Source organism: Epinephelus lanceolatus, chromosome 8, assembly GCF_041903045.1.
Source record: "Epinephelus lanceolatus isolate andai-2023 chromosome 8, ASM4190304v1, whole genome shotgun sequence".
Classification (NCBI taxonomy): domain Eukaryota; kingdom Metazoa; phylum Chordata; class Actinopteri; order Perciformes; family Serranidae; genus Epinephelus; species Epinephelus lanceolatus.
Window position 1 is genome coordinate 6,649,359 of NC_135741.1, and position 25,866 is coordinate 6,675,224.

Consider the following 25,866-nt stretch of genomic DNA (forward strand, 5'->3'; position numbering starts at 1 on the left):
GTATCAATGGTAAAATTGTTTTCCACCCACAATACTGCAGCACTGAAGTTTTATAATAACATGTAATGCAGCAGTTTTCTTAAAATATTTATTGACTTTAATTGAGAATAAAGCAACCACATTATATCAAAAAGAACAGTGTTCACATGTAATGTTTCAACAGAAAACAGAAGAAAATCCCAAAACGTTTAATTTCCAGACCTGAGTGTCACTAAAACACCAAGACATGAAAAAAACATGAAAACTTATTGTAGCTATGTGACTTTGCATTGTTAGGTTGCATGAGTGTCTTCCATATGGGTTTTATTTTGAAATGCATGTCCTTCTTTTTGACTTTATTACAGCAAAAAGTTAATACTTAAATTGGAAGATTTGTCCAAATCAAATAAAACAATTTTCCAAAAACAAAATGGCGATACATTGGACATCTATTCTAATAGGCTAACCATTATACATGTAACACTTTGTCAATTGCATCGTAGGCAAACCTACTGAGATAAATATTCAGTGCATTTACTGTTTCCCTGTTACAACCAATAAAAGTTGAATAACCAATAAAACCTCTGCTGCCTGAGCAAAGAGCTGTACTCTCTTCAGCTTATCTTCCATATAATCAAGGGAACAAAAATATTTTACAATTGTATGGCTAATGATTTGTTGTACTGCATTACTGTGGACTGCCTAAAACACGAGTTTTTGATTACAAACTGATAAAAGAAAGCAGGTAAAGAGCAGTAATACTATACAATCAAAACCACATAAAGCTTAGTATGAATTAAATGTACAGATGATACCCGATTCAACAGAGGGCACCTCTTCCTCTTTGCTCAAAACACAAATTCATCATTAATTCAAATTAATTAGAGATTATACTTCATGCTCGTGACCCTGTCGTGGAGGTATGTCGATAACCTGCTTGCCGTGTTGTGATTTATACAAATAAAAGACACGTGCAAACATTTTTGATGACCCATGGCTTGCGGATGGATTATAAACAATCAGACTGTTGTGTTCGAAGATGTGAAGTCAAAAGACAGCTTTAACATGATTAAATCAGACCAGCATGAATTGACAGACGTACACTGGGATTTACACATTTTAAAACATCCCTATAGGGAAATGCATAAATGAAAGACAACCGTAAAAAAACAAGACAGATGGTGTTCGTTTAGTCTTTGATATAGTGTATTGTGAATACTTTTATTGTAGACTGTGATCGATATGGTCACCACAAAGAAAAACCGGCACAGTTTCAGGATAGTGCTGATGCAAGCATCTCTTAAAATGTTTCTCTATATATTCTGTCTATTTTCTAGCTGTGATCACCATAAAAAAAAGACTCCCCCTCCAGAGGAAACCGATGAACAAGTGACAAATTACATGACAGGATTAAAAAACTCACATTTCTTCTCTGGAGGGATTTTTCTTTTTAATGTTGTTAATTCCTTCATTGTGACCATACCGTGTAGATATGTTTGAACTCTTTGAACCCTTTTGATAAACTATAGATGAATATCCTTGGTATGAACTTTGTCCATTAGTGTGATCATTAGAGAACAGAATATGAATATTTTACAACCATTTAAAACAATGACTGCATCACTCAAAATCTAAAAACAACAACAAAAAAAAAAAAACAGTACAACCTTCCTTAATTTACATCTTTTTTTGCAATTTTTCATAACAAAATGTAAAAAATATTTCATGTTTGTTTTAAACATTTTACAGTCTTTGTACAAGTTTACCAAATAATGGAGGAGATAAAATAGATAAACACCAGGGGTGGGCGATCACCTAGTTTTTTTAGTTATGGCTGTTAAAAAAAGGAAACTTTAAAGAAAAAAAAAGAAAAAATATTGAAACGATGGCTTTGGAGACATGCACTGTCAAACTAGCCTGTACAGTTTTGATGAAGAAATATCTCTCTGAAAAGAACAAAGAGGGGAAACCTTAAAAAAGGTAGAAAAGGGGGGACTGTTTTTTTTTCTTTAAAAGCATTCAATTAATAAATAACATACTATAAAAACATTATAAAAGACAATCAGTAAGAAGACTTAACAGGTATGTGATGGAAATCTTTTAGTTTCCTCATGATTTCAAGATAATTACTTCCTCCAAACTCCAAAACAGTGATTCAAAAAATACCAGGTCCCATCATCACATTTCATCTGAGTAAAACAAGCACAAAAAATATTATTTACACTTTTGTGTGTGTGTGTGTGTGTGTGTGTGTGTGTGTGTGTGTGTGTGTGTATGTGTGTCCCCCACCACCACCACACATTTTGCCAGCTTTTAAAGCCTCTCATTATTGCCCCACGAGTAAAAAGAAAAAGGTTGAAAACTCATTTATCTCACTGGTACATTTCACTGCTGTCACACTGAGGCCTGTAAAAAATGCTAGGTGAGTTAAAAAAACAAACATTATACAATACTTTATGTAACAAGATGGATGTTCATGATGTCAAGTACAATGTACATAATTTACCTCCTGATGAGGAACTTATTTGGGTAATGGTGGCAGTGGGGGAGGCGGTTCTGAAGGGAGGGGTGGGGGTCTGGGGTTGCTCCCTCTGGAGCCACCACTGTACCGGTAGTCCCCATACTGGGATCTGTAGTCAAACATGGACGGCTGGGATGGCTGGACCCCCTGTGCGCTCAGAAGTGAGTTCAGCATTTCAAAAGTGTCCTGGTATTCATTTGACTGGGCCCCACCTGCTGCACCGTGCCCATTAGTGTCTGTCTTGTCACCTTTGGAGTGCGGATAGCTCCCTTGGTGGTGGGGGAGGCCCAGATTGGGGATAATGTCAGAGCCATGACCAAGAGTTTGCCCAGAGGAGGAAGACAGGGACGGTAGCTGGTAGGGATTCCTAGAAGATTTGCTGACTTTAGAGGGAGGGTGAGTGCCTGCTGTGGGATCTTGGGAGTGTGTCCTCTTACGTGATGTAGACGAGGATGAAGAACCTGTTCTAGAGGAGTCGCTAGGGACTTTTTTGCTGCTTCCTACAGTCCCGCTAGAACTAGATGAATGTTTGTGAGAAGAGGAGAGTGAGGCACTGCTAGAAGAGGAATGGTGGTGGTGGTGGTGATGATGGTGATGGTGGTTAGATCTTTCCCTGTGCTTGTCCCTGCTCTTGCCCTCCTCTCCTGAACTCCCCCTTTGCTTCTCAGGCACTCGTATTCTGACTTTGATGTCCTGTTCCTGGCCACGGGCGCTGCCACTGTGCCCGCTGCCTCCTCCCCCAGCTAGGGGGAAGCGCATTTTAAGAGAGGTCCTCTCGTGCCTCTCCTTCTCTAAGGGGATTTTCAGAATAATGGGCGATGGGTTGGACATGTCAGAGGAGGAGGTGCTGGACTGCTGGTGATGATGCTGCTGTTTCTCCTTCCTCTGCTGCTGCCCAATGAGAGCCTGGGCAGCGTTGGCATAATCCCTTTTCACGCTGGCCTCCATGTTCTCCAGCTTCCTCTTCTGAGCAGCCAGGACATCTGCATTCTTGGCCCGGTACTCACTCAGCGACACCTTAGCTGGTGCGTGAACCTCACTGTTGGGCTGTTGCTGTTGTTGCGGCTGCTCAGATGCTGCTTGTCCTTTTCCACTCCAAGTCGGTGCGCTGCCAGATGCAACCCTGTCTTTGTCACCGACGGATGAGGAAGAGGAGGAGGATGGTGGAGCCGAGAGGCTCATTAAGCCTGCCACGGTGCTCTCTGATGACGCCATAGAGATCATGCTCATCATGGTGTCCCTCTGGTCGCCCTCCTCCTGGACTTTTGGCTTGGCTTTCGGTGTCTGGCCTCCAGCCTGGCAGCCGAGAAGACAGACAATCACAGTCAGTCAACAAAACCTGTCCACACAGTGCAGGGTAACGTCGCTGTAGGTTAAACGAGGAGCAACGGAATAAAAATCTGTACCTTCCAATTGCGAATCCGTTTCAACCGGCTGGGTGTTTTCTCCAGAATCTGCAGGAACTCGTGTGTGAGCTCTGAAAAAAGTTTGGAGAAAGTGAGGATAAATATCAGCTGGAGAAAGTTAAAAAGCTTCAGATTAAGCAATGCCATTTCCACTGCATAGTACGACTCGACTCAGTTTAGGTACCAGGTCCTTTTTATTTTTGTTTTTCCACTGCAGATAGTATACCCTCAGTGTCGGAAAGATTCTCATCTAATAGCCATAGCGACGCCTGGGGGTGGCGATATGGCCCATAAATAATACATGCGATACACAATCTATATCTCAATATTTTGAAATCTCCTCTGGACTACTGTAGACTGCTAAAATACTTAACAACTAAGTTAACTACAGTTAGAATGTAGTTAAAGAGTAGCTACTGTTATATAGTAAAGTTAAATAAAGTACTCTTAAGATAAACTTAGATAAAGTACTGTTGTACTAAAGTTAAATGGAACAGCTACTTGTACATAATAATGTCTATTATAATCAAGATAAATTTAACTACTGTTAAAATGAAGTTAAATAAACTACTATTACAATAACACATGCCTTGTGTGCTCACACACTATCGCCCATTAGATTGGTCTGGACAGGCTGAGGAGTGTATGTGATGGATCATTTTTATGTCTGTGAGAGGGTGAGATCCATAGGAGAGAGTGAAAAAACCAAAACGTCAAAGCGAGTCTCACGTCCGTGGCTTAACAAAAATTATGGAACAAGCCACGATACATTGAGAATTATCAATATACTCCCCACCACTAGCAACACTGCGTGAAACTGCTGTGACATTACTGTGATACATACTGAATCCTTTCCTCTGCAACCAAACAGAGGAAAGTCTGCGTCTGTTGTCAGTTGTACAGCATAGTGTACAGCACAGTTTTCCAAGCTGATGTCTTTTTTAAAATGTGGATTGAGTATATGAAAAAAATTGCTGCCGCTGTTGATGGTAATTGAACCAATCAGTGGTCTGCAGTGTTTCTACTCCACCTTAGCTCACTTGGAACCTCAATGGAGGTGGTACCCAAAAAATACCAGGTACTATCTTCAACTTTTGCAAATGGAAAACCAAAAATAGAGCCAAGGTCATTTACAACACATACCATCCAGCAGCTCGAGGGTAACTGTGGGATCAACATACTCCCACCAGTGTTTGCCGTCTGTAGACACAGGGATCTCCCAGTTGGACCACTTGCAGGCAAGATGGATGCACACGCAAGCCACAACCGGGGGACTATACTGCAGGCAGAACGTGGTCAAGTGCAGACTACGTGGCAGGATACATCCCAGAAGGCAATAAAAAAAAAAAACAGAAACAGGAGAGAGAGAGAGAGAGAGAGCAGACATGTTGAGTTAGAGGATTATAAGCAATAAATGCAAAAGATGTGAAAATGCTTATGCTTATATTTTACAGTGAACTGTAAATATACCTGTTGGTGGCCATGAAGTAAGATGTTTGAGCCAGATCCTTACTCGCTGGAACAACAATAGAACAAAGAAATACACTTAAAACCTCCAGTGTTAATAGTTTAACATGTAAACTTCCAGTCATACTGAAATATACAAACAGAATTTCACAAGACTGCAGAGTCGATGCTCACCTCTGACAAGCTGAGTGCACTTGACAACATGAGTATGTGGATGGTCAATGGTGATTTCAAAAGCTGTAAATAAAAAAAGGGACAAAAACAGACGTCTAAATAAATGAAATACAGAAGTGATATTAACATTTGCACCACTTAGTTTTCATTCATTCAAGTCCCTGAAAAAACAGAAAATGAATATAGTTATATCAAACTAAGTGTTGCAGAGAGTAATGATGAATGTCATTTTGCACTGGGTCTTCCAATAACATCCTGGACGATGTGAAAACAACAGATGAACGTGAGAACATGCTGCGGTCCTGCAGTGTTGCAAGACACTGAATCTTGTTTAAACAGTGAAACACAATTTGGTGTTTTCAATTAAAGCCAGGGTTATCTTCTTCAACTGCCTAGAAGTTTGAAAACATGGGAAAGGATTAAGCCAGCTGTAGCGAACATACTAAAAGCCATTGTTCATGATGCAGTGATTCGTCACATAAGTCCTCATACAAATAGCTTAGAATATGTAGCTAAGAAAAGAAGAGGGAAATGTAAAAGGTTATGGACATAATAGAAACAAAAGCAGAAACACTGTAATACAACAGTGGGTAAATGCTGCTAATATGAAGCGTGAATGTCTCTTTCCTGTGCTGCTATATGCATGTGGGCTTTCTGTGGACAAAAGTAAAACCAGTTAGCTCTACTTTTATTATCACGTGTTTCTGGAGGGAAATCAAGGGACCCAGTTCTTCCTTCCCAACTTACCCAAGGTCTGGAGTATTATGCTCTCAAGAATGACCAGGTCTTGGGCTTGTTGCAGGTAGGCCTGAGGTTGAGAGGACAGGCACGTTACTCACTGGGAGGCCTTCCAAACACATCAAACCCACCTTTTCTGAAGAGCCAACGAAGCCTCACAGACAAGCAGTGAGACAATTAAAAGCTACACAGTTGAGTACAGATGCTTTTGTTTTACAACAGTTAAACATCATATTACCTGGGTGACTGAAACACTACAAAAACACTGGGGAGCATTTTTGTCTTTTGCCCTCTCGTATTAAGAGGGAACAACACCTGGAGTAGCTCAAAACAAAATGCGCTGTCAAGTAACTGTGCCGAGCTTAAATGCAGTGGAAGAGTAAGAATAAAAAAGGAAAACTCAAAGTAAACATACTGACATTACATATAAGAGCACCAGCATCAATGCTGCTATTGGAAAAACATCCACTCTATGAAGACAAAAACTGTGATGATGAGCATCACAAATCCGAGGAACATAGAAGAAGGATTACAGCCAAATTGTTGTTTCTGAACATCCACACAACAGTCAGCAAAATCAAACAATATCAATCTCTGAAATAATTCATCCCCTTCGAGCCTAAGTATCAAGGGGGTAACATCACCATCCCATCATGTACACTCAGGAGGAGACAGAGCACAATCACAGGTGGTTTCTGCAGCCCAACACTTACATCGCTGCGTACATCTGGTGAAGGCTCCTGAGGATTGAGGCATGCATGGGCCACCTTGATAACGTGTTCCAGCTTTCGGGGCTGCTCCTCAACCTTTGCAGCGAGGAAAAGGGCAGCAGGAGAAATAACCTGGCGAGGGTGAACCAAAATAAGTTCATGAGTTGACTGAACATAAGCACTAACAGCTGTAACTGGGACTTCAGTGGATGAACAATACTTACATTTCTATGAAATCTGGTGAAAGACTGGACCATGTAGAATCGATGCATGTACACAATGGCTGTATTAATAGTAAGTTGGGACCTGATACAAGACAGTTAAGGACAAAGTAGCAAACAGTACTGATAGATCACAAAACATATATTGATTATACATCGCAAATATGACTGAGGGTATTGATCTACATGTAAAATAACATAACTAAAAAGCTTATATTTAACCTTAGACTTATCAGCTCAGTATCACATCAGTGACAGCAGGACAACAGAGTGGAGACCCCGGCTAGCTTCACACATCAGTCAGATGTTACCGGAAGCAGCTTTTTTTTTGAGTAAAACATAAAAGGCTGGACTCTAAAGATATAACAGTTTACCTCGTCGTCACACACACTACAAACACAACGTCTTTAAAGACAGTTATTCCACTAAAGCTTCGTGTTTTCCTCACAGTGTGGGGCAAAGCTAATGCTAACGTCCTGAAGGCCCGCCGACCACACAGGCCTTCGTGGCCCCGGTTGAGCCTACTACGCCGTTAGCAAGCTAACGTTAACGCAGTAAAATCACAAACCACCGCGTGTGGCAGACGGAAAACACACAAACAAACAAAATCCCCTCGAAGTAAACACAACAACAAACACCGGCCACGCTCCTGGCCGAACCGGCTTCACGAGAAGCTAAACTTCGCTAGCTAACATGCTAACGCTGGCTAGATGAGACGCAAGTCGTCCCCCGACAAAAGATACACATTGAGCCGCTGTCCCATGTCCTGGAGCAGGTTCGCCGCCTGTTGTCTGTAGGACAGCTCCTTGTCCGGATCAAGTCCCGCTCGCCGAGATGGGCTGTTGTCGATCTGTTGCCGGGTGTAGTACCATTTGTTATTACAGCTTGCAGGGAGAGAACGAAACGAAGCCGCCATCACTGAGAAGGACGATAGTTTAAAATTTCTGCGCGTCACAGGAACATACGTCACGCCGGGTCGGCGTACTTCCTGTAGCGGCCAGCAGGTGTCGCCAAAACAACCAAATATACCCCCTGACAAGTTTCATGAATTTTTATGACCTAGTCCATACCCATTGAGTGCACAGTTGCCCACGTACAGTTTCACATGGTGTGTGTTTGGGATACAGGTCATAGGAAATTGCACATTAAATAGTCAACTGAACCCATTAAGAAGAGTAATGTATTCAGGTTTTGTGAATTTGATAGTATGATTGCTTGAAAGTACAGTAAAAAGTTACCATTGCCAATAGTGGGATAGTTAGTGGGCTAAAACTGTACATTAGTAGTTGAGGTAGCACGTTGAAAGGCAGATAGTTAAAGTGTTTTGTATTGACTTAAAAGTGGGGCGCACTGGTAGTTCTCATGGGAAAGGTGCAGCTAGCCTTTGTTGCAGCGTTGTGTGTTGGAATCAGGCCTTCGTTCTTTGCTGTATGTCTTCCTTGCTCTCTCTCTCCCATCCTCTCCTGTCATGCTTTACTGTCCTGTCAAATATAGGCAAAAAATACTGAATCCCAACTCACTGAGTGCTTGTGAGTGTTTAAGCTGAGTAGCAGGAAGCACCTCGTACAGTAGTCTTAGCCACCAGTGTGTGAATGGGTGAAAGTGGCATGTAGTGTTTAAGTGCTGTGAGTGGTTGGGAGACTACAAATGAGACAAACAAGTGCAGGTCCATTTAGCATCTGTGGTGTAATACTGCATCATATCAAACATATTTTCAAGTATTAAAGTACATCGAAACTGTTCTTCAGCACATTGCTTGTGTAAATGTACTTGGTTACACTCCTTCACTGACATCTGTCTCATCTTATCTTACTATATAATGATGAAAACTCTGTGGGTGTGTCTGTGTGTCTGTTCCATGTTTTTCTCCTCACTGACTTGGTCAATCCATGTGAAATTTGGCACAGTGGTAGAGGGTCATGGGAGGATGCCAATGAAGCAATATTACATCAATTGGCCAAAGGGGGGCACTATAGCAACCAACTGAAATCGCAAACTTTGAATGGGCATATCTCATGCCCCGTATGTCGTACAGACATGAAACTTTGCACAGAGATGCCTCTCCTCACGAGGAACACATTTGCCTCAAGAACCCGTAACTTCCGGTTATATAGATTTTCTGCCATTTTGAATTTTTTAAAAACACTTCAAATGGATCTCTTCTTAGGAAGTTTGAGCGATCTGCATGAAACTGGGTGAACATAATCTAGGGACCAATATCTAAAGTTCCCTCTTGGCAAAAGTTGGAAAACTTACTAAAACTGAGCTTCTATAAGGCAATGAATATTGCGGAGGGCGTGGCTCATCACATAAAGGTGTATAACATCTCAAGGGTTTCACCCATCACCACGCAACTTTGTAGGCATATGACCACACATAATCTGAGGGGACCCCTCCATTATTGACCCCATCAAACAAAATGGGGGCGCTAGAGAGCTCATTTCTTATCTAGGCCTAACCGCCATATGGATTTTTACTAAACTTGGTAGATATGTAGATCAGGACGCCTCAAGGTGACTGGAGAAATTTAACTCTAATTGGCAACTGGGTGGCGCTATAACAACAGAAAAATCCTTCAAAATGGCTAAAATGCAACAGATCGCTGTGGCTCCCCCTGTGGACCAATGGTTTTTTTCTAATTTTTGGTATGACTAAGTCATGGTATGGTATGCTGTACTCAATGGGTCTGGACTACTATGATATTATTCATATGATGTTGATTTTATAGACTTCAGACCATTTCATTGCTATTCCATTGCTAGGCGAAGAGCTTTGGCCCCAGTTTATTTCATGTCAATTAGTGCATTAACCAACACCCTCATCATCAAGTCTCTCTTGTACCTACTTGGATTTTTTTCTATGAAAAGATAAAAAACGAGTCAAACGAAGCAGATATCAAAAAGTTGAAAACAATTTATTTTAAATCACAAAATGTTATAAAATGGACAGATAACTGAAGCAGTGTACCCATGGAATCCCAAAGAGAGAACACAAAAATAATAGGCTATTTGACAAATCAAAAGTATAATTAAATACACACAGAGTAATTAAAAAACAACCAAACAAGTGAGTTCAATCATTTAAATGGACTGTCAGAAAATGGTTTGTTTAATTGCAGCACTTCTAATAAACAGAAATAATCTTTCACCTATCATTAACTTGATGTTTTTGCTATTTGACTTTACTTTTTTTTTTAATTTTATTTTTTTTTAATTTCCGGGTCTTTGAACAATCTCAAAAATTTATTACACATTTTCTTTTTCCACGGCCAAAAGTTCCAGTTTTCCTTGTTGCATGTTTGATAATGAAAAAGACATTTCTAACCGTTTAATCATCTGACTGAGAACAAATGATTCCCCCTAAACAACCTGAGGGCTTTTACTGCAGGAGCTGTTTCACTCGCTGCTAAATAAAGACTATAAATGGACTTCACTGCAGCTTTAAGAAAGCATTGAAGCATTAACAGTGTATTTGGGATGTTACTCAGGAGCTAATACTGTCTGTGTATTTTATAAACATCCCTCTAATTCTGATATAAAAATAAGGCAAATAAAAGAACTAATGAGCTTCGCTGAGAAAAAGGTGCTCCGGTAAATAATGACAAGGTTGAAATCAAATGTTTTTCCTAATTCAAATTACCCACTGACCTGAGGCTCGGAGAATAACTGAGCTTTATCCTTGTTGTTCATTTCCTAAACCATTTAAATGATCCAACTCACCCATTTATCTTTGTATTTAATCACACTTTTGATTCACAGGAATCCTATTAGTGACATTAGTCGTCTTCAGGGATCTCTGTTGTGCAGTAATGAAAATGCTTTACAAAAAAACACAGGCTCTAAAACGTTAATCACATTTTTCCAAATCTTTCTGCACGCTTCATTTTCTTTGCCTGTCGAAAAAAGAGAAAGGAAACACAGACGTTAATCCACAATCGCTCCTTCTTTGACCTTTTTATGTTAAACTCACTGTGCTGTGGGGAAACACTGCAAAACATTTCTAACGTTTTCTAAAAAGTCAAAGAAAATGCAAAGAATGGAAAAAAACAACCTACCTCAACGTCGGCTGAACCAACTGAAGCTGCACCTGTTGAGATCCCAAACCTCTCCTTCCTCTTTTTCAGCTTTTCATCTTCTTCAATCTGGGGAAAAAAAACATTTTCAGCATTATTTTGATGCCAAATTTTAGACTCCAAAAAATTAGGGCCAACCCCTAACAGTCAACCAAATGTTAGTTGACCAGAAAGGTCATTAGTCATCAAGATTTCTTTGGTTATTTAGTCACAGAAAAAAAACACACACAAAACCCCCCCCATGAAACTCCATCAGGAGCTGCGCCTTGTCAAAATAAATCAAAACCTATATGACTGGACCATGTGGGAATTTAATTTGAAAGGACAGACAAAGGAAGTGTCCACGCTCAGCAGTCACACAGGAGTCAGGTTAATTTCCAGGGCTGGTACCTGCGGTTATTCCACAGGCTAGTTAATAACATGTCGGGCAGGAAATCCAAAGTGTGGGATCATTTTGAGAAGGTGAAGGACGAACCCAAGGTGATATGTAAACTCATCTTCATTGGTCGACTACAAACATGACGTATCATCTGAAACATGGAAGTAGCTACATGCCCATTAGTCCACAGCGTCATTAACAGGCGGCTCGCTCAGTGTGTGACGTGCACTTGGAGATAAAATATAGGCCTATATTAATGAAGGTTCATTAGTATGGTTTTGTATTTCTCTGTAATGTAGCACAGTGTTAACAATGTTACTGACACTATTCTTTCTCACACCTTCAACTCAAACCACCAAAATATATTATTTAATAATTGAATTAATATCATAAACATGCAGGCGACTAGTCGACTAATGGCCCTAAATGACGACTATTGGTCAACTAGGAAAATTCTTAGTCAGGAGCAGCCCCACAAAAAAATGTCATCATCATTGTGCAGTTACACCGTGAATTAAAACTCAATCACCTTTTGTGAAAGGGACGAAACGTTCATGCCGAATCTTTCTGCTCTCTTCTTCAGCTGTTCGACGTTCACCTTCATGAGACACAAAAACAGTCAAATGAACATGATCTCATTTACTGGAGGCATTAAATAAATGTGTCTGTAAATGATGCAACACTTACAGGAGCTTTACTGTTTGCAACGACACCTGTTTGGGAGACAGAGGAAAAAAGTCAGAGTGACAAGCGGCAGAAAACAACAAACCTTAAACATAATGAAAAACATGTTAAAGCTGCACTTGTTGCTGAAGCAATATGATGTATGAATTTAGTGGTCTAGTGTTTGGATGTGGATATTCTGGTGTTCATTGTTCTTGTTAAAAAGCAATGTAAAGAAAGAACAACATAAGAAACTAACAACAGAATTTTATGACTCATTATCTTAAGCTCTGTGTTTAAAATGAAACATGTATGTTCACTGATCATTTTGCTTCACTGAGAAACAGAAAGTCAGTTTAGTGAAGGAGTAGAGTGACAACAGACCTGGAGTGGGACTGGTGTTCCCGGTGGATTCACCAAACCTTAAGAAAAGAAACAGAATCATTTTAACATGGCTGTGTGCATGTTAAAGTGTAGATCCAGTTTATTTTACAGTCTACAGGTATCAGACACTTAGATTTAATGTTTTTTAAGAGCTTTTTAAGATACTTTGGAACTAAGTTGGACAAATCAGTTTTTTTCTTACTCAAGCACTGCAGGCCAGTATAGACATGATCCTGTGTAGACATAGGTTTTATGTAGGAATGTGGTTATTAGAGAGAGTTATGTTAATCTACATTTTTGCCAACAGGCAAGTGCAAGTATAAAGTAAAACAATATAACACCTCGTCCTAACTGGAGTGAATACGTGCGAACATCAGAGTGTTTCAGCTGCTCCCAGTGAAGCTGTCCTGACCTGCTGCGACCATCAGCAAACAGGCTAAGCAACATGTTGCTTGTTTGACAAACTACTCACCCTGGCTCTATTTTTGTGAGGCTTCATGCATCTCCAACTTATTTTCAAATCAACAGCAAGCCGTAACTTTGGCTTGATAAGCTCCCTGAATGTTGTTGTCGCTTTGGACAATTTTAACACTCCATCTGCCGGAGTTTGCTCGTTCACTGTATATTAGCAAGAGGTGTTTGGGTCAGTAGTAGGTGTACAGATTTGTAACATCAGAAAAGTCGACCTTCACGCGGCAATTAAGACCTCACAAATTCAATTTTAAGACTAGACTTTGAAGGTCTGGAGTCAGGCCAACGGCGTGCCCAACGACCTCGAAGCAGGTAGCTGTGACCTCTCACCGACCGCAGCCACCCCCCCTCATCCACCTGAAACAAGCGTGTTTGACACTTAACTGATGTCGGTGCAGTAGACCAGAGAGACAGCGTTTTAAAAAGTTTGTGTGTGTTCAGCTCTCAGTACTTCAGCAGCATCTAAAGCCTAGTTCACATTACACAATTTTCACCGCGATTTTGACATCACAGAGGATCTTGAGAGCCATGAGAGATCTTGGGTCGGAGGTGAGTCGGCAGGTAGTCTGCCACGACGAGTCTTCATGTGTAAATAAGCCTATGAGCAAGTTGCCCCCTCGTCTGTGACTGGGACTGGATATCTGGCATGCTAGAAAACTGGAAAAGGCTGACACGACTGACGAAGAGCATCAGCCAATGAGAGGAGGGATACGTCCCACGTCAGCACGCAGGAGAACGGAAGAAATGTGAGGAGTACAAGGGTTGCCAGGCCTGCTTATTAGCTGCGACTTTGGGCTTGTTTCTAAAGTGAAGTTGCTTATTTGGGCTTGCTCTCTAAACGTCACCTTCCTCTATATATCCGTCTAATAGATTATTTAAATGCATGATAATATGTCAGACTGCAGTCGCTTCTTTTGGGCTTGTTTCCATTGCCCTGGTTGCTTGTTTCTCTCCCAAGATCTGGCAACACTTACAAGCCGGCCGGCAAGCAACAACAATGGCGGCGTCCACAGGATCACAGGGAGTGCATTGTGTTTGGACCCAGGATAATAAAGAATATCCATGCCTTTACAATGTGTTTGGTGACGTCACCGCATTATCTGGGACTCTGTCGGTTACAGGCCGTAACGCAGTTGGCGAGACTCCCACTGACAGAAACACACGTCGCCAGGTATGAACAGATTACGACAGTCTCCGCAACGTAAAATCAGGGTGAAAATCATGTAATGTTAACTAGGCTTAACTGAATCTCTGTGGTTTCAAGTTCAGTTTCTCTCCCGTGCCCAGTTTGTACTTGAGATATCTGCTTTATAATATTTATCAGACAGGATGTACTTTGGTTATTTCTCTGTTTTATGAGAACTTTCCACATCTTTCTGTATTATCAGCGTGCATATTAGGCTTCCTTCCTCTCAGATCATATTATCCAAACCACTTAAGAGGTAAAACTGAGAAGTGAGCACACCTTTCTATTATTATCACACTGCACAGTTGGGTTGGGCCAGTGTGAATGTCTTTAAACCAGTTTGATATTAAGAGCCGATATGCCACCTATATGCCCTCTGAGGCAAATTGTGATCTGTGATATTGAGCTATATGGATAAAACTGAGTTTAATTTTGTTTTGTGTAGTGACATAAGGAGGCATCGTATAGACTCTTCATTTCAATTTAATGAATCAGCCGTTCCTGGCCTATTGTGGTGCTTTTAAAACGAAGAATAGGAATCAAAAGTAACAGGTTGTTCAGGTCAAAACAGCGCATCGCGTCGCTCGTACCAGTTAGGACACCTCTTTCATCGGCTTCAAATCCAAAATGATGCCACATTGGAACAGTTTTAGATTTCTTGAGGGACTAACTTTGTCATGTCTTGTCTCATCAACAAAAAAAAAACAACCACGGCATGTGCTGCTCTCCCCGCCTCCACATCTACTGAAATTGGATCTCCTTCATGTTGCCGTGCTCCGCTTTAGTGCTGTGACAGATGTAGGCTGCTTTTTTAATTTGCCATAATGTGCCATAATGACTAATGCTGGTTTAGCTGGTTTGTATTAAATCAAACCGGTTTAAGCTCGTACACCGGTGAGCATAATATTATCATTGCTCATAGGAATGATGACCGAAACTACAAAAATAAAACTGTAATAAACTGGAAGTTTTCTCAAAAATATACCCAGAAGAGGACCCTGGTCAAGTCTTACCTTGCTGCACGTATAGCCTTTTTGCTTTCAGCTGACGCAGGCAGGTTGAAACGTTCAGCTCTCTTCTGTAGTCTCTGCTCAACAAAAGAACACAAGCCGATGGCAGAGGTGTTGGTTCTGATGCTTATGTGTGTATTATTTCTGTAGTTTCACACCCTCACACATTTGTGAAGACGGCTAAAAGTTACTGTGTATCTAAGCTGTTGTTTTTAAAGGCTCAGATATCACATGTCTCACACAGGGCATTAAATGCTGTATTAAAATATGCAGCTTAAAGATTTTCAGTTAAGTTTTAAGTGCATGCAAACATGTCACACGTACTTCACTGGAAGATGCTGGAGGAGTTATTTTCACCACCTTCTTCTCTGCAGGTCTGAAAGAAAAAACATGTAAAGATGTGGGATGACCAAAGACTGATGAGTAGCGACAACTATAAACACATTATGAACCAGTGTTTATCAAACACTTCTGCACTAAACCTGATGACCTATAATCCCCCACACGTGAAGCCATTTAGACAAGTAAGTAAGTAAGTAAGTAAATTTATTTATATAGCACTTCTCACAGAGAGGACTCACAAAGTGCTTCACAAGATAAAATACAAAAAATACAACAACAGAAACAATGCAAAATACACAAAAACAAATAAAAAGTAAAGTGCAGCGAAATACAGAGATGATACAATGGACAATTAATGGAACGCAAGCCTAAACAGATGTGTTTTTAACTGCTTTTTAAAAATGTCCACAGAAGAGGCCGCTCTCAGCTCATGAGGTAGTGCATTCCACCATTTTGGTGCAACAGCCTTAAAGGCTCTATCACCTTTCGTCTTTAATCTTGTGTGAGGGACAGTAAGTAGGTGGCCTTCAGCAGACCGCAGTGACCTGACAGGACAGTGAAAGGACACCAGATCCGTCAAGTATGCAGGTGCTTGACCATGGAGGGCTCTGTAAGTGACGGTTAGAATCTTGTGCTGGATCCTGAAATTAACAGGGAGCCAGTGCAGGGATGCCAGGACTGGAGTGATGTGAGTGAACTTATGAGATCTGGACAGAAGCCTGGCGGCAGCGTTCTGGACCAGCTGGAGGCGGTCTAATGAAGTTTTATTTAGACAGGTGAAAAGAGAATTACAGTAATCCAGACGTGAGGAAATAAAAGCATGGATGATCATTTCTAGCTCGGAATAAGTTAACATGGATCTGAGTTTGGAAATGTTTTTGAGGTGGAAAAAGCAGGAGCGAGTGACAGTTTTGATGTGGTCATCGAAGAGCATGGCCTGATCAAATGTGACCCCAAGGTTTCTCAACTTGGGGCGCACATTTGCACTGAGGGACCCTAAGCAGCTGGCCACTTTAGATGCTGAGGCATCAGGTGCAATAATTACAATCTCAGTTTTAGCTGTGTTCAACTGAAGGGAGTTAGAAGACATCCAGTCCTTAATTACATTCATACAATCGTACAGTGAGTCAATTCCATCTGTCCTATCAGGGTTAAAAGAAAAATATAACTGGAGGTCATCTGCATACATATGGTATGAGATACCTTCAAAATTGCTGATGACATCTCTGAGAGGGAGCATGTATAGCGTAAAGAGGATAGGCCCAAGCACTGAACCTTGGGGCACCCTGCAAGAAAGGGGGGCAAACTCTGATTTATGAGGGCCAACAGCCACAGAAAAGGATCGATCAGACAGATAGGATTTAAACCAATGAAGAGCGGTCCCTGAGATTCCTACCCTGTCCCTCAGCCTGTCTTAAAGGATGTGGTGAACAACAGTGTCAAAGGCTGCACTGAGATCAAGCAGAACCAGGATAGTGGATTTACCGGCATCGGAGGCCATCATGATGTCATTGGAGACAAGATGTACACATGCAATTTATCCACATAGCATTATTTTTTTAGTTGTTTGTTGTAGACTGAATGAGAATAAACTTACGGCTCGCACTCAACAGGCTCTGAATCCTTCTCGTCTTTTACATTGTTGGCAGTCTCAACTTTTGTGAAGTCCTAAAAGTAAAATGTTAACATTTATCAGAGCTTCACAAAATGATCTAATGAGGTCTGAGAGGGGAAGTGAAAGCATCTACAGTCACATTACCTCTGTGTCCTCCGCCAGCACATCATCGACATCCACATCTTCCTCTGTTGTTTGGATTATGGGAGAAAGGCAAACAGCAGACAGCAGAGAGCAGAAAGAAAGAGGGTCACGTAGAGAGATCAGTCATTTTATCGTGATAAGAAATAAATTAAAAGACACAGTCCCATCATACATTAACAGCATCCCATACGAGAAATATACATAGAAACAATTAATTTCAACGTGATTAAGTTCATGTGCGACCATGACAACAATTATTTGTTTTGGATTTGTCTAAATATGAAGGTGCTGCCTCACCGTGCTCCTCCAGGTAGGCTTGCAGTCGGGCAATGAGTTCTCCTTTGTTTCCCTTGGTTTCCAGACCTCGGGCCTCGCACTCCTGTCTCAGTTCAGCAAGCTGAAACAACAACAGAGACAGAAGTAGTATTCCTAATACAACAAGTGTTCAAATTCCTTACAGTCATATGCACAACAGTTACCAAGAAGCAGTCACTGGCCATGAAAAGCTCAGATCGCAGGCTCCCTTATACAATGCTCATTTAAATATGTATAAAAAGAAAAACAGGCAAGTAAAAAATGAGAATGTAAGACATATAATAGTGTGAAGGGATTAAATATAATAAATAAAATATGAAACAAATTACTTTGTGGTGGACATTAATTGATGAATTAATGAACTACATTATAAACAGGACTGTAGGAAATTATGTCCAGTGAAAACAAATATATATGTAGGAGCTTGTAAAAGAGAATAAATGTAACAAGCGCCATTTAATAACCATGTTGTTTATTTCTTTTCCCAGAAATCAAAACTGCTCACAGTGAGATCTGTGGAGAAACTGGCATAAAGTGTCTGGAAAGCAATGCTGCGATTGACTTTTTAAAAATGCATTTTTAATGCTTGGAGCACCAGAATTTAAATCCTCTTTACCTTCATGCAGAAATTACCTGCAAGGAGATGCCACTAAAGTCTCACTACAAAGTCTCAGGTGCCGTTCAGGAGATAAAACAGATTCGCTAAAGAACGCTAAATGCCAAAACAACCAGACACAAGAACAGTTTCTTTTCACAGGCCATCAATCCAATTAACAGTCAGTATCAGTCCATCATGTCAGGAACAATCCCTGAGGAATTACCCCGTAACACAAAGCATCCACTTTGCCAGTAAATCATATACGTCATAGTTTGAATACTCACTGTTCTTTAACATATTATATCATCACCATCAATACACACCGATCAGCCAAAACATTAAAGTGTGAAGTGAATAACAGTAATCATTTCATTATAATTCAATGTTCAGCTGGCCAACCTTATGTTCTGGCATTCATGTGGATGACACCTGATGTGTCCACCCATTACCACTGAAGACCAAGTAGCCCACTTAGGGTTGCAACGGTGTGAGAGTTTTATGGTACAATAACCATCTCAGAAAATATCATGGTTTCAGGGTATCATGGTGTTAGAAAATTTAAAAATCATCAGTCAAAATGACCCATAAAGGAATGAAAACAGAAGGATTATGTTCGGTTGAACAAACCTTTTATTACTATAACTGAAACTTGAAACTATTTTGTTAATGGACGTATATTTAAAAAGTCTCTCCTTTAAAAACAAACTAAAATAAGGAAGAGATTCTCCATCCAGTTGCATTTTTTTTCTCCAATATCGCAGATATGCAAATGTATACGGTATGATAACTGTCAACTCTTATATCACATTATACCTTCAAAGCGGTGTATCGCTGCCACCCTAACCCCTTGTCATGTCAACAGGACTTCCCAATGGCAGTGACCCCCCAGCAGGACGATGTGACACGCCACACCATAAATACTGCTCAGGAATGTCCTAAAGAATATGACAAAGAGCTCAAGGTGTCAACCTGGCCTCCAAATTCCCCAGCTGCTGATCTGATCAGTGATCCATGGGATGTGCTGGTACCCCATCTCACAACCCACATAACTCAAAGGACCTACTGCCAACGCCCTTGCGCCAGCCACCACAGGACACCCCCGAGAGGTCATGTGTCCATGCTTCAACAGGTCAGAGCCAGGTGTGATCCAAGGAGGCCCTTCTGTGAATTGGGGGTACCTCTGGGGTACCAGCACATCCTAAGAAAGCTCAATCAGACTGGCATCTGGGGAATTTTGAGGCCAGCTTGATGACTTGAGCTCTTTGTCACATACCTGAGCAGTTATTCTGGTGCTGCATGGTGCATTGTCCTGCTGGGTGGGTGAGTGGAGTACGCCAAGTGTCATCCACATGCAGAGCAGGTTTCCCAGCTGAACATTGCCATGAAATTAATAATGTTATTGACCTTCACCAGCCTGGGGTTTTAATGTTGTGGTCGACTGGTGTAAATATAAGAATCACTGTATGCTCTGTATATAATGCCACCTACCTTACCTATTACATAAATCATCTCATATTAATTTCAGCACCCTCTGCACTCTGCAACACTGCATTAACGTTACTGTATTACTCTTAACAAAGTAATTGTGCTGTTGTTGGACAGACGGATAGATACTTTTAATACATTATTATATTATACAGCTGCTCTTTGTTTCCTTGTTTTAATTATGTGTCTTTCTGTGTAAATATATTGAGAGCAACACAAATCCCTTGTATGTGAACACATGTAAAGCTGATTCTGATTTAATAGTCGGTGTATCTGCGGGCTAATGTTTAGCTAACATGGGTTACATGACCGATGGAGGTCAAACACACTCGGTTGAACCGACGTCGCTAATTTAATTGGACCCGCGACAGAGATGGCGGGACGCTTTATATCTAATTACAGCGGCTACATTTACATTTCTAATTTACACATTACACTTTTACGTGTTGATTTAAAGTCATTCTCAGCTGTCTGTCACCGGTACCGTTGAGTTTTCAACGTTAGCTCGGAGCGGTTTGCTCTGTTAGCTTCGCAGCCGAATGAACAACGTGAACACACGCCGGTTGTTAGCTTCACACCCGGCGGACACATTTTAAGAGTCAAAGCTGTCAGTTATCCGTGTCCTCACTCTCTGGTAATACAGATAATAACTTACACAACATTATGTTTATTAATTAAAGCACCTAATGGTTGTAATAACTACATATTAATGATGAGTACCAACCTTCAGTTTCTGCAGCTCTATCACTTCGGCCATCTTTCTCTGTTGATGTATCACTTCCTCCAATCACACTGGAGCTGCTCTACTTCTGAACTCCTCCGCGATCACTGCCTGTATCGCACAGCGCCCCCTGATGGGCGGACTGACGAACTGCAGGCGAGTAGAAACAATACAGGCAATGGCAGGAGGGCCATTTTTTTCCTTTGGAGGGCCAAAACTGAATCTTAATAGGGGTCCTACTTTATTTTTAAGATGCAAAACGTTATTAAGATCCCATTTCCCATAATTTAAATGCCTTTTGTCCGTGTCTCAATATCCCTTTTTACACACTTTGCACTATAGGGCCGCTATCAGCAGTGCCATGCACAACATTTTGCAGGGCAGGTGCTCAAGTGGAATATACTATTAATACTAATAATACTAATAATAAAATAATAATGAACTTTAATCATAAAGCGCTTCTCAAACCAACGTTAGGAAGTGCTTTACATGGTTGATCACGGATTTAAAACAATGCAGGATTCAGGCAAATAAAATGAGGCAACTTTAAGAAAATACTAAGGACACTAGAGTGCAGTGGTGCAGTGGTTAGCACTGTAGCCTCACAGCAAGAGGGTTCCTGGTTCAAACCCAGGGTGGGGGTTCAGTGGGGACTTTGCATGTTCTCGCTGGGTCAGCGTGGGTCTTCTCCAGGTACTCCCAGCTTCCTCCCACAATCTAACGTCATGCACCTTAAGTTAATTGGTGACTCTGAATGGTTGTCTGTCACGTGTTAGACCTGGCATCTAGGTCCAGGTCCAGGGTGTACCCCGCCTCTCGCCAAACGTTAGCTGGGATAGGCTCCAGCCCCTAACAGGATAAGCAGTTACAGAAAATGAATGACATGAATGACTAACAACAATAAAAGTAAAATAAAGATAAAATATCACTGAAGCAGATAAGTTGGTAACTAATTGCCCTGTAGACTGTAGAGCAATCAAATCAAAAAAGCAAATCAAACAAAAGAAAAGAATACAATAACCGATGACAACACAAGATAAAAACAATTAAAAAAACAAATGAGACATATATAAAATAAAGACAGCAGTGCGCTGAATGTGTGAAATTAATAAAAGCCTTTTTTTAACAGATAAGTTTTAGGAAGTGATTTAAAAGATGTCACTGATTCAGCAAGTCTCAAAAAAGTGCATCTCTTCCAAGAATTTCTGCATTTATTTTTTATTTATAACAGGCAACAACAAAGACAACAATGCCACACTATGAAGGCTTTCATGGTCTATAAAGTAAATAACCATCACAACATTAGTCTGACAGAGATTTGGAGGGACACGGTGTGATTTTATGCCAAACTAACTCACTTGTTGTTAAGCTTAATGATGGGTTACTGAGATTTAGGGGGTCAAAGGTCAAAGGTCATTGTGACCTTGCATCTGTCTCATTCTTGTGAACACAATATCTCAAGAAAGCCATGAGGAGATTTCCTCAAATTTGGCGCAAATGTCCACAAGGACGCAAGAATGAAGTAATTATAATTTGGTAGTCGAAGGTCAAAGGTCAAGGTCACTGTGACCTCACAAAACATGTTTTGAGCCATGACTCAAGGATACATATGATGATGATTTGATGACAGTTTATATCCAAAAGGTCAAAGGTCATTACTCAACATCATAACCCTTAAGTGTCCAGCTTGAAACTGTGTTGATTGTTTAGACCTTCTGTGCTGCCGAGAGAAGACGCACGTTAAGCATCCATGTTTTCACACTCCTGGATGTAAACTGTGAGTGCATTTTGACTGGTGCATGGAGACATAGAACCATGAGGCGGTAAAGCAAATGCATGCACTAGCTAGATCAAGAGCTTAACGACATGAGGCGATGGTGCTCATGGGAAATGAGGTCTTTATCCCTAGTAATACTACAGTTGGGGGAGCTAAAGCTAACACAAAATGAAAGTTCCCTGTAGGCCTGGTTGACAAGAGGCCCGAACTATACACTGCTTTTTGTGTAAAAGGTCACAAGTAAACAAAAGTTTGTGAATCACTGCTCCTTTATTTAACTGTATTGAGACGCCATGTGTTACAGTTTGCTTACATTCATGTGTCTGTACGAACATACCTGTTAAAGCATGAGGGGAGTTAAAGGGTTCACGATGAAGCAGGTCTGAACAGGATTTGCCGTGAATGCTGACATTGTTTTAAAAAAAAAAGAGGTTTAAATAGTGTCACAGTTTGGCACATATGATATGGAGACAAAAAATCCTTCAACAAAGTCACTTTATAGTTCTCGGGGGGTAGAAGGACAAAGCCGGATGAATTTAGGGAGTCACAAGTGCTTCAATAATCCTCATTAACGCTGCATTCCTCCCTTTTTTTCTCCCCAGGCTCAGTTTCTCTTAACAGACTGTGTGACCTATTGTTCCAATGACACAGAAATGAACCGCTTCCTTTCACACTTTAATATTTCATACATTATATTTCATCACAGCGTTGTATTTAAGTATATCAGCTAATATACGAATATACTGTATCAGTTTTTCATGAGGTGGATTTGATCATCAGCAGCAACGTGAAGTTCAGAGTAAATCCGCACATAATTAGGAACAATCAGACAGGCCAAAATAGGTCAGCTGATTTCAGCAGAGATTTAGGTGACCATTCATTTTGTATTTGAGAGCACGTGTTTGTGGAATTGTCACCTAAGGCCCTAAAATTCATGACACTGTAACCTCATGATTTAAATTTGATCCCCTTGTATTGTGCTGAGCTTTAGACAGTGTAATATGATAATATATAGCAATTTTTTCTTACTCAAATATAACATTTATCATGATAAAAGATTAATTACATGAGGTTGGTATTATTGTGAAATATTTACTTGACTGCTGAAGTATCTATTCAAGTTTTAGTAACAGTAAGCGCACAACTTATGCTGTCCCCTGTGTTATATTATTAAATGTTATATTATTGATACTGTTGCATTTCTGTATAAGCATCATTTTAATGCTAATTTTAATTATTTCATATACACTGTTGGATAATCTAATCTATAACAATGCATCATATTCTATGGGCTTCTCATTTACTGTGTAATTAAATCTACAGCTTAACTACAACTGTGAAATAAATGAAGTAGAGGAAAATTTAAAATGTTCATCACTCTGAAATGTGGCGTAAAGTGGCAAAAATTGATATTGATATGTTGATATTTGATATTCATTTCATGTAAACAATGTAAAGAAGACATGAACATACAAACAAGCAAACAGACAGAACGAAAGTAGTGTTTATAAATAATGAAATGCAAAATGTAAAAGCAATTTTCAGCGTATAGTTACTTTATATTTACAAATCTGAAAAGTAGTCAGTTGAATAAGTTTACACTGAGAAGTGTCAGACATTGTCACACAAAAATTACCCACGTAAATATCTTATCTTACTATATAATGAGGAAAAATCTGTCTGTGTGTCTGTTCCACGTTTTTCTCCTCACTGACTTGGTCAATCCATGTGAAATTTGGCACAGTGGTAGAGGGTCATGGGAGGATGCCAATGAAGCAATATTACATCAATTGGCCAAAGGGGGGCGCTATAGCAACCGATTGAAATTGCAAACTTTGAATGGGCATACCTCATGCCCCGTATGTCGTACAGACATGAAACTTTGCACAGAGATGCCTCTCCTCATGAGGAACAAATTTGCCTCAAGAACCCATAACTTCTGCTTATATAGATTTTCCACCATTTTGAATTTTTTAAAAACACTTCAAATGGATCTCTTCCTAGGAAGTTTGAGCGATCTGCATGAAACTGGGTGAACATAATCTAGGGACCAATATCTAAAGTTCCCTCTTGGCAAAAGTTGGAAAACTTACTAAAACTGAGCTTCTATAAGGCAATGAATATTGCGGAGGGCGTGGCTCATCACATAAAGGTGTATAACATCTCAAGGGTTTCACCCATCACCACGCAACTTTGTAGGCATATGACCACACATAATCTGAGGGGACCCCTCCATTATTGACCCCATCAAACAAAATGGGGGCGCTAGAGAGCTCATTTCTTATCTAGGCCTAACCGCCATATGGATTTTTTCTAAACTTGGTAGATATGTAGAACAGGACGCCTCAAGGTGACTGGAGAAATTTAACTCTAATTGGCAACTGGGTGGCGCTATAACAACAGAAAAATGCTTCAAAATGGCTAAAATGCGACCGATCGCTGTGGCTCCCCCTGTGGACCAATGTTGTTGGTTTTTCTAATTTTTGGTATGACTAAGTCATGGTATGGTATGCTGTACATAATCACGGAAACTGTCAGTGTGTCATTCTGTCAGGCACTAGTGTAATATTAATTACCAAATATCTACCGTACAAAATATAAATATAAATATAATATTACATATGTGTCTTCATCAACTTCACCTGCTATCTTTTTAATTTGAATAATAAATATATAAAACCAAAAAAAAATTAATATACATCATTCCTCTGTTTATACAGTTAATAATTGGTGTATGTTTGGATGTTGCTTAAGCACACAATGAGTTTTGAAATTAAATAATCCCCTTTTTGATATTTCTTGGCAGCAGGTTATTTCTTGCTTTAAACATAATTTGTGTAGTTTGACTGTAAGAATAAAGAGTTATTGTGGTCCTGATATGCAGCATTATGAATTATCCATATTGCTCTTTTTTGGACAATAGAAAGTGAATGCAGTGAACGATTGTAATAGTTGCACCAAACCTCTGTACAGTAATTTAAATATGATAAAACTAGTGAACAGCAGAGAACATGTGCCTCTTTACAGTCTAGTTTGTGCGTGTTTAATGTGTGATTTCCAGCTGATTGAATTAAAATATTAAACAAAGTATAAGTACGGTACTTGAGTAAATGTACTGGCCACATTCCATTACTGACTATATTTATATCACAGAATGTTTATGTGAAAGTTGTTTCTTTTGTTCAGTTTATTCACTCGAGCGTGTCCCGTGATCCAATCTGTTGCCATGCACGAAGGACATGTGGAATTTTTGCATTTCTTATGTGATTATGAGGCTCTTTCTCTACTGTAAGTACTACTGTAATCCCAGAGACTGTAAATACACAAATCACAAATCAATGCAGGCGCCCCCTAAAATCTGATAGGAGCACGTCTGCAGGGCTTCGTGAGGATGGAGGCGTTCCTCCTGCTAATACTCTCTGTGAGGTCAAACATCAGAGAGCTTATAAAGACAGACTTAACTGGTCTGGAGCTCACAAAAGGGATTT

At 40.2% G+C, this 25,866-nt stretch overlaps 2 protein-coding genes across 5 annotated transcripts; both read right to left on the reverse strand.

The window, feature by feature from the left end:
* Positions 1-74: 74 nt before the first annotated feature.
* Positions 75-8,159, reverse strand: ccnt1 (cyclin T1). Of its 4 annotated transcripts, none has more exons than XM_033629503.2 (9): positions 7,960-8,159; positions 7,220-7,301; positions 6,999-7,127; positions 6,295-6,355; positions 5,548-5,610; positions 5,377-5,422; positions 5,050-5,213; positions 3,907-3,977; positions 75-3,796 (listed from the first exon to the last, which is right to left on the reverse strand). In XM_033629503.2, exons 1-9 carry the CDS (start codon positions 8,130-8,132, stop codon positions 2,501-2,503), a joined length of 2,085 nt encoding a protein of 694 aa, XP_033485394.1. In that variant the 5' UTR covers positions 8,133-8,159; the 3' UTR covers positions 75-2,500. The 4 variants fall into 4 exon arrangements, with proteins under 4 accessions (XP_033485394.1, XP_033485393.1, XP_033485396.1 ...); XM_033629502.2 differs by having other exon boundaries at positions 5,377-5,431; XM_033629505.2 differs by lacking the exons at positions 6,295-6,355; positions 7,960-8,159.
* Positions 8,160-10,109: 1,950 nt separating this feature from the next.
* sarnp (SAP domain containing ribonucleoprotein) lies at positions 10,110-20,698 on the reverse strand. The gene is made up of 11 exons (XM_033628159.2): positions 20,605-20,698; positions 17,780-17,879; positions 17,483-17,526; positions 17,321-17,391; positions 15,706-15,757; positions 15,385-15,458; positions 12,715-12,752; positions 12,355-12,380; positions 12,197-12,265; positions 11,271-11,357; positions 10,110-11,108 (listed from the first exon to the last, which is right to left on the reverse strand). Exons 1-11 carry the CDS (start codon positions 20,635-20,637, stop codon positions 11,067-11,069), a joined length of 636 nt encoding a protein of 211 aa, XP_033484050.1. The 5' UTR covers positions 20,638-20,698; the 3' UTR covers positions 10,110-11,066.
* Positions 20,699-25,866: the final 5,168 nt, after the last annotated feature.